At 39.6% G+C, this 9,069-nt stretch overlaps 1 protein-coding gene across 1 annotated transcript in view; it reads left to right on the top strand.

The window, feature by feature from the left end:
• Window positions 1–9,069, top strand: part of Slc9a7 (solute carrier family 9 member A7) — a 185,840-nt gene that overhangs the window by 124,800 nt on the left and 51,971 nt on the right. Inside the window, exon 6 of the mRNA XM_029473507.1 lies at window positions 8,055–8,160. Within this exon, the coding sequence (XP_029329367.1) occupies window positions 8,055–8,160 (106 nt within the window). The remainder of the gene's footprint in view (window positions 1–8,054; window positions 8,161–9,069) is intronic.

Here is a 9,069-nt window from a genome sequence, read left to right as displayed (position 1 = left end):
TAGGGGAGCAGGGCAGGGGGAGGGTATAGGGGAATTTTGGGATAGCATTTGAAATGTAAATGAAGAAAATATTTAATAAAAAAAAGAGAAAATGGTAGTACCCATGTGATATGGGGAAGACTATGCATCTGCACAGGCCCAAGTGAAGACTTGGTGGTATCAACAAAAATTGCCTTGAAGTTATTCTTTAGCCTGCTTCTATTATTGTGACCCTCATGTCAGAGCTATTATTTATACAAAACTAGTGTAGAGCCAAATAACTAATAATAATATAGTTTAGTTTTGTGAATTCCAAAATTACTGACTTTAAAACTCTCCTAATTGGAGCACTTAGCATGTGACTAAGTGGGAGTGTGGTGGTAGAGAATCACAGAGAACAGAGTTTGAAGCATTGCTGGGTATAAGTGGGACTAGACTATGTACACTTGCTTGCTTGTTTGCTTTTTGTCAACAGGATCTCATTGTAGCTCAGCATGGTTTAGAACTCACTGTGAAGCACAGGCTGACCTCATTGCTGCTTTGCCCTTCTAAGTGGTGGTTTACAGGTGTGAACTACTACATCTAGCTGTTTAATGATAAGATTTGGGAATCTGTTCTCCTATGGCGTCTTCTGAGGTCTTATTCTTTGGATAGTTACAGTCTTGAGAATGACTCTCTGAAGAGCCACTGAGATGTTTTTGAGCAGCAAACTATATATAATTACAACTGTAAGCACTCTTGATAAATGCTCACCTGATGATTATGGTCCATTGAGCAAGGACTTGGTGTTAAGGGGACTAGATCAGATTGCTTTTTTGTTCCTAAGCCATCTAGCACAAATTCTAGTATGGAATGGTATTGACAGACAGAAAAAGAAGAGAGCTTCTTATTTCAGAAACAAAGAGAGACTAGGATCCCCCACAACACGATTTGAAGCCCTACCTGTCAGTGATCCTTAGCATCTTCTAATGCTGACACCTAGGGGACTAACCCTTTTTTAGTGAAAGTTTGAGAGACATTTATTTAAGTTACACCTAAACCAGGGAAAATCTCTTCCTTTAGAGGCGACTTTCTCACTCTTGTTATCTCTATACCATCCTCTTTTGGATGCTGCTGCTGTGTGCTGTGGATATTTCCTCACTGTGGTCAGACATAGACTTGCTAAGGAGAAGCACCACAGAGTGCCTTATAAAGTAATAGCAGGAAGAAAGAAGAATTAAGATTCATACCAGTTCTATGTAACCATCTATTGTTATTGTTATTAGATATGCTTTCAAATCTAAAAATGTGCAATCAAATATGTATTATTTTTACTGTTAATTATAGTATTTAGGCAAGCCGTGTTCTAAGGTCAGAAAAGTTTTTGAAGTTATATTGTATAATCCACCACTTTGTTAAATGTGATGATTACTTTTAACTGTTCATTTGATTGGTTTAAGAAACACTAGGACATTAATAAGGAATGTTTTTGAGTAAGCCTATGAGGACATTAATGGAGGGGGTTAAGACATGCCCTGAGGATGGCCTAGTCGGTCACCAATGGGAGGAGAGGTCCTTGGTCCTGTGAAGGTTCTATGCCCCAGTGTAGGTGAATGCCAGGACCAGAAAGTGGGTGTGGGTGGGTTGGTGAGCAGGGGGAGGGGAAGAGGATAGGGGGTTTTCGGAGGGGAAACCAGGAAAGGGGATAACATTTGAAATGTAAATAAAGAAAATCTCTAATTAAAAAAAAGGCATGCTCTGAATGTGGGTGCTACTTACTACTCCATTGGCTGGAGTTCCTTTCTTTCTTTCTTTCTTTCTTTCTTTCTTTCTTTCTTTCTTTCTTTCTTTCTTTCTTTCTTTCTTTCGAGACAGGGTTTCTCTGTGTAGCCCTGCCTGTCTTGGAACTCACTCTGTAGACCAGGCTGGCCTCGAACTCAGAAATCTGCCTGCCTCTGCCTCCCAAGTGTGGGATTAAAGGCGTGCGCTACCATGCCTGGTGTTGGAGTTCTTGACTGATTGATTAGTCAGGGAAAAGAGGCAAAGTCAGCTAACATCAGCATTTATCTCACCTTTCTTTCTAATTGTAGACACAATACAGCCACCTCATGCTCTTGGTACCATTCCTTCACAGTAATGGTGTACTATATCCCATCAAATCATGAGCCAAAATAAACCCTTCCTTAAGTTTTGCTTTTCAGGTCACTGGTATGAGAAAAGTAACCAGCCTACCAAATCTTTGGACTTTGCTGTGTGTTGAATTCTTCAACAGTTGATGACTGTTGCATACTTTCTGCCTGCCCATCATATTTACCTGCCACCCTTTCCTCTTTTTTGGCCCCAGAAGTCTGACTTACATAGGATCCTTTGCTCTCTGCTTTCCTATTAGATTCCTTTATAGTGAATGCTACTGGAAGGGGGTTGCAGATATAGGAATCCTGCAGACCAGTTGTACCACTTCATCAGAAGTTACACCTCCTGTCAGATGGCCTAGTTCCTACAACTTCAGGGTCTGGTAACTGTTCCTTGCCCTGAAGCCTTCAGGCCTGTAGATGAAAGTACCCTGTTTTTTCAGCCTCAAGTACTGTTCCCCCTTCTAGTTTCCCTGTACTCTTGCCACACTTTTATAAATAACTTCCTTGTAAAACCCTTCCTAGCCTGCCTTTTGTTTCTTCCCAAGACCCCCTGACTGATAGTATCTGATGACCTAGGTCTCTTGCTCCTAGACTGCCAAGCCTGGTCACTGTTCATTTTTTTTTTTTTTTTTTGCTTCCATCAGTTGTGAGTCCCTGAGTCCCCATGTAGCTGTGTGAACAGCACCCCACCCATGGTAGTCCACATTGGGCATATGATATAACTGAGGAATGAAATTTCTCTTGTATTAATCACTGAGATTTGAGGGATTTCAATACTGAAATTACAGAGCAGCTCAAGAATTGCACAGAGTCTGTTTTCTTACCCTTAAATGAGATTAATAGTAATAATAGCCTCCTCATAGGGTTTTATAAGAACTGAATTATATTACAAAATGCTTAGTATGGTGTCTGCTTTGTGGTAAGTAATCAGCATTTGTGATTATCATTGTTAATTTTTCTTCAAGAGCTGCATTTTTAAATATTTTATTTAATCTTTTTTTTTACAATCCAAATTTTATCCCCCTCCCCACCTACCCTCTGACTGTTGCACATCTCATACATCTCCCTACCCCCATGTCCACGAGGATGTCTTCACCCCCCACTCCCCTGCCACACCAGACCTCCTCACTCTCTGGGGCCTCCAGTCTCTTGAGGGTTAGGTGTATCTTCTCTGACTGAGTTCAGACCTGGCAGTCCTCTGCTGTATGTGTGTTGGGGGCCTCCTATCAGCTAGTGTATGCTTGTTTGGTGGTACAGTGTTTGAGAAACCTCTGGGGTCCAGGTTAGTTGAGACTGCTGGTCCTCCTACAGGGTATCCCTCCCTCTTCATCTTCTTCCAGCTTTTCCCTAATTCCACAACAGGGGTCAGCTGCTTCTGTCCATTGGTTGGGTGCACATATCTGCATCAGACTCTTTCAGCTGTTTGGTCTTTCAGAGGGCAGTCATGCTAGGTCCCTTTTTGTGAGCACTCTATAGCCTCAGTAATAGTGTCAGGCCTTGGGGCTTCCTCTTGAGCTGGATCCCAATTTGGGCCTGTCACTGGTCCTCTTTTTTTCTCAGGCTCCTCTCCATTTTTGTCCCTGCAGTTCTTTCAGACAGGAACAATATGGGTCAGAGTTTTTGACTGTGGGATTGCAACCCCATCCCACACTTGATGCCCTGCATTTTTTTTAAAGGCAATTCTTATATAATGGTAAACTCCTAGGATCAAAGTTTTACATGAAAAACCATAAATATAATTCAGGTAATAAATTATATAGACTACAACATTTTAAAAATCCCTATCCCCCAAAATTTCCCAGTTGTATAACTTCTTAAATCAGGCTGAATAGAAGAAATTGTCTTTATGTCTTGAGATAGCATCAGTGTTGTAAGAACATGTCCATCAAGAAGGAACACCGGCAGACATGTACCTTGTTCTTAATCTGCTTGTGTCATGGTATATAGGACACTCTTCAAATCCAAATTAGTTGTTTATTTTTTGTAAGTGATGAAAATTTTGAAAAGGAAAGCATGTTGGAGGGAATGTCACTTTGAATATTCTTTAGTCCCTTACAAGAATAGAGAAAGCAAAATAAAAAAAAGAGGGGAAAACCCCATAAAGTAAATAATAACATTCCAGCAGAAACAGTGAGGTTTGGACACAAGAACAGCACCTCAGCAGAGAAAAAGAGGGGTGCTGATCATTTTGACTGCTATGAAATGCAGAAATTTCCCACTAGTATTTACACACTAAAGTAAGGGTTCCCACTGGGAATAAATGTTGTTAGCCTATATGAGGCCATGGAGCTGAACTTTGCTGCTTTGTGGATTCTTCTGTTTCCCATCCTGTATCCACCCCTCCCCCAGTCTCACCCCGTATCTCTAGTTAGGAGGGAAAGAAGGGGAGAGATATCTCTGAATCTTATTTCTTTCTTCTTGTTTCTTCTTTGCTTGTAGATGATCTTTGCTACTTTGTGGGTTATTTTATCCCACCCCTTATTCACCCAGTTTCACCCCACCACTAGATAGAGAAAGAAGGATAGAGGGGAGAGATATAAAGATTTATCTCAGAATCGAATTTCTTCTTGTTTTTTTTTTTTTCCCTCTGAGCACAACTAACAAACTGCAACAAACCTTCCTGAATGACCACCAGCCACCAACCCTGCCTATTGGGGCTCTAGCATTTATATACTTTCTGAAAAGTTCCAGAATTCCAAATGCTACACAATCACAGCAACTACCTGCAGCTGGTAAACCGTGCATGCCTCTACTAGATCCCAAAGTAAATCATAGTCAGCTGTTGTGGTCAGGCTGAAGCAGCCCCATATTCCTACACCTGGGATTAAACTGGAAACATATAATATTTCTGTGCTTTTAAAAAGAAACCAATATTTGAGAATTGTCACTTCAGTAACATTTAAATCTGTGAGGGACTTTCAATGTTCAAATGTTATATAGACCAGGTTGACCTTTAACCCACAGAGGTCCACCCTCCTATGCTGGGATTAAAAGCATCCAACACTATATTCCAACTAATAATATATTTTTTTAAAAGAAATGCCCAGAAACTATCAGTGAAAGGATTGACTCNCCCCCCCCCCCCAAGAGTAACTGGTAGGTCTATTGACTTTGATTGACAGGGTATTAAAAGAAGAGGACAGATTAAATTCTAGTTGGGATGGGATAGACAATGCTAGTGGATCTCAGAAAGTATTGAGGAAGTTGATATATTTAACAGTTCCTGGTACAAACAGATTTATTGGTTGTTAATAGTTGCTGTGATAAAATTCCATGGCCAAAGGTAATATAAGGTAGGCAGAGTTTATTTTAGTGTATGATTATAGACTGATTGTATCCATTGAGAGTGAGGAATGTGTAGCATGGTAGCAGAAAGAGGAAGTTGGATAATCACATTTTCTTTCACATTTTTATTTATACACAGGATGTGGGCAGAGGGTGGAGAGGAAGAGGCAGACAATGGCAATGAGACAAGCCTGCAAACCCTCAAAGTTTGCTGCTCTCAGTGACATACTTCCTTCAGCAAGGTTCTACCTCCTAAGGGTGCCATAATCCCTCCCCCCCAAACAGCACCACTAGCTGGCTAAGAAGTGTTTAAATACATGAGCCTATGGAGGATATTATTATTTAAAGCACTGCCTAGAAAAATATACACTACCCATGACACACCTTAATTAAATATAAGTAACACAATCAAGTTGAGGTTGAACAACATGTAAACATAAGGAAAAATGAAATTAACTCCTTGGATATGAAAGCTACGATAATGAGGTCAGACTAGGAAAATGGGGCTGTCCCAAGCGATCAGATTCCAAAAGATGCTAAGGGAAATTAAGAAAGTGATAGACAGCCAGGTGTGGTGGTACATGCCCTTATTCTAGCACTTGGGAGATGGGGGCAGGTGGATTTCTGTGAGTTCAAGGTTAGCTAGGTTTACAGAGGCCAGGTAGTAGTGGCACACACGTTTAATCTCAGAACTCAGGAGGCAGAAGCAGGCAGACAGAGGCCAGCCCTGTCTACAGAGTGAGTTCCAGGACAGCCATTTCTATTATAAAAACAAACAAACAACCCAACAATTAAAAACACAACAAAACACTGTCTCAAAAGACAAAAGCAAACAAACAAGCAAATAAAAAAAAAGATTGATAGGTATTACAAAAAACTCTATGTCTCAGGCTTGAAAAGTTGTTACACCAGAGAATTAAATTATGAAGCCCCTTAAAACAGAGCTCATAGAAGTGGATTGAGGGGAAGCCTGGCAGGGTGAAGGAGGTTTTTTGTTTGTTTGTTTTGTTTTTTTAAAGTCCATTTTCTTTAAAATGTGTAGAATAAAATGATAGTGTCAGAAGATATGTATTTGGGTTACTAAACTATAAAGAAAGGAAAAAAGGTCACTATAAAATTCACACAGTGGTTATTTTGAATGAAGGGAGCTGGCAAATTCTTGAATTGGTTGTTGGTAAGAAAATTGACTTGCTTACACTTACTAAACTAAATATTTGGTTTGGTGTTCTAATTCCATAAGTAGTGGTGCTTTTGGCTACATATACCAGAAAAAACTGACCGATACTGGCTTAAACAAAAATAGATGTTTATCTTGAATCTTACCAGTGGCCTGGCACCATGACTTCTGTCCCAGCTGGACATCTAGGACTTTCATGTTTCTACCATTCTCCTTCTGAGTTTCAGTAGTACCTTTATTGCCTTGTGGAGGTAAGCTGGATGCTTGTGTCTGGCCTTCTTCTCTATCCTCTCCTGCTGATGGAAGCCAGGGATATGGGTAACCATCGTGAGGTACACAGATCAGCTCCTACAGGAAAGCCATTATCTGGTCCCAAACACCAGTAAAACTAAAGTTGAGAAACCATGCTCTAACAGTACATCACAGTGTGTATGCTCTGGGTGTGCTTGGGGGGTGCCAAGTACCCTTTCACGGGCCATCAGGTCAAAAGTGATTTCATAATAACATCAATACGTTATTTGTCCCTTTAACTCTCTTCTTTCCCATGTGTACAGTGGGTTTTTCTAGAGGTTGTGCAAGAAAATGATATCTGTCCCTTAGATATAGAAACAACTGTGAGAAGCATCTGCCTTCTGTTAACCTAAGAGTTTGAAGGGATTTATAAAAATGTAGACCAATGCCTTCCTTTCATGATTTTATTTTATAAAGCATAGTTTTTATTAAAATATTTCATGTTAGTGCATAAAAGGTCATTGTTATTTTAAATGCACAAATACTTATTTTTCTGCTTTAGTCAATAAAATAAATATCAGCATTGGGAGCATAGGCTTTAGAATATAGAAGAGTTTAGAGGTTAAAAATTGGAGAACTACTAATTCAGAGAACAGTTGATTCTTAAAAGCTTCAGAAATATAAAAACTGAGAGAAGTATAATTATGGACTAAGCATGGTGATTCATATCTATAATCTCAACAATCAAAGAAGTGAGGCAGGAGGATTTTGAGTCCCAGGCTAGCCTGAGCTATATAAGAGATCCTTTCTTAGTTCTTTACCCCCTAACAAGTATAATTACAGCTAATTTGCATGGGCAAAGCCTTGATCACAGTCTTCTCTGTTCCCTGACTTGGTGCTGGGTTTTGGGAACATAGGGGTCAAAAATAGGATAGAAATGTCTTTAAACATTGGCCAACCCACAAAAAGAGACAAATTATATAAGTGCTTCCCCCAATTCTATACAACGCATTTTTGATGTATGGGGGGAGTAGGGCAGACAGCAGTGTACTCAGGTGCAGGGATCTTCAGACTCAATGACCACATCAAACCTCATCTAGGTTTACCATTTTCCCTCCCATCAGACAAATCATCTGTTTTTGATTCATTTGCTGGCTACCAAGTCACCTTGTCCCACTTAATATATAAAATAGCTTCTAAAAATCTGGAACCAGTGGTTTAAAAGCAGAAACCAAAACTAATTTCTGTGCTTTGGGCATGCATTTCAGTGACTGTGCTGGCAATCTTTAACGAACTACATGCAGATGTGGATCTTTATGCTCTTCTATTTGGAGAGAGTGTCCTGAATGATGCAGTTGCCATTGTACTATCCTCGTAAGTAACTATTTTTATAGTGGGGTTGGGGGAGGAGGGGCTCTGTCCCTCAGCAGCATTCAGGATGCTGACACCAGCATAGCATGGTGGCTGCAGCTTAAATTAAATGCATTTTCTCTGGTTAGTGCTTGGCAGACCATATGTTTATTGATATTTTCAGTTACAGAGAGCCTCTCTATCTTCCAGGAATACAGTTTAAGACTGCTAGTGAATGCTTGAAATCATGGATGATAATGAACCCTGTTTATGATATTCCCACATATACATATATAAAAACAAATACATATCTATGATAAACTTCAGTGCATAAATTTGACAAATGGAAAGTTAGCAATAACTAATAATAAAGTAGAACAATTATGATAATGTGTTTTAATTGTTAAAAGTTGTGCTTAATTGTATTTTCATCTTTTCACTTATATGTGACACTTTATGGTTTATCTTTGTTAGATCCAAAATGCCAGCAACACTATTCTTTCTCTTTGGAAGCATTATCAAGTAAAATAAAGGTTGTTTGTACATAAGTGCTGCAGTCTGATAACCTCAACACATTGTTTCTAAGGAACTAATTGTCAAGTAGCATATAGTGTGGGAATATATTCACAAAGTAATGATTCATGTCATGGGCAGATTCAGCCAGATGATTTGAGGTTTCATTATGCGATTGAGAAGAGTATACAATTTAGAACTTATAAATAGTTTATTTCTGGAATTTCCTACTTGATATTCTTAGACTGAGGTGAACTTGGGGAACTAGAACTATGGAAACTAAAATAGTGAAGGAGGGTGGGGGTGGGGCCTGCTCAGTGTTCCGTGGTGTAAAACCAGTGTGGTCTTTTAAAAAAACAACTCTAACTCTCTCTCTCTCTCCTCTCCTCTCCTCTCCTCTCCTCTCCTCTCCTCTCCTCT

This window comes from Mus caroli, chromosome X (genome assembly GCF_900094665.2).
Source record: "Mus caroli chromosome X, CAROLI_EIJ_v1.1, whole genome shotgun sequence".
Classification (NCBI taxonomy): Eukaryota; Metazoa; Chordata; class Mammalia; order Rodentia; family Muridae; genus Mus; species Mus caroli.
Note: the sequence above shows the minus strand (reverse complement) of the source record. Positions and strands in the feature narration are given on the sequence as shown.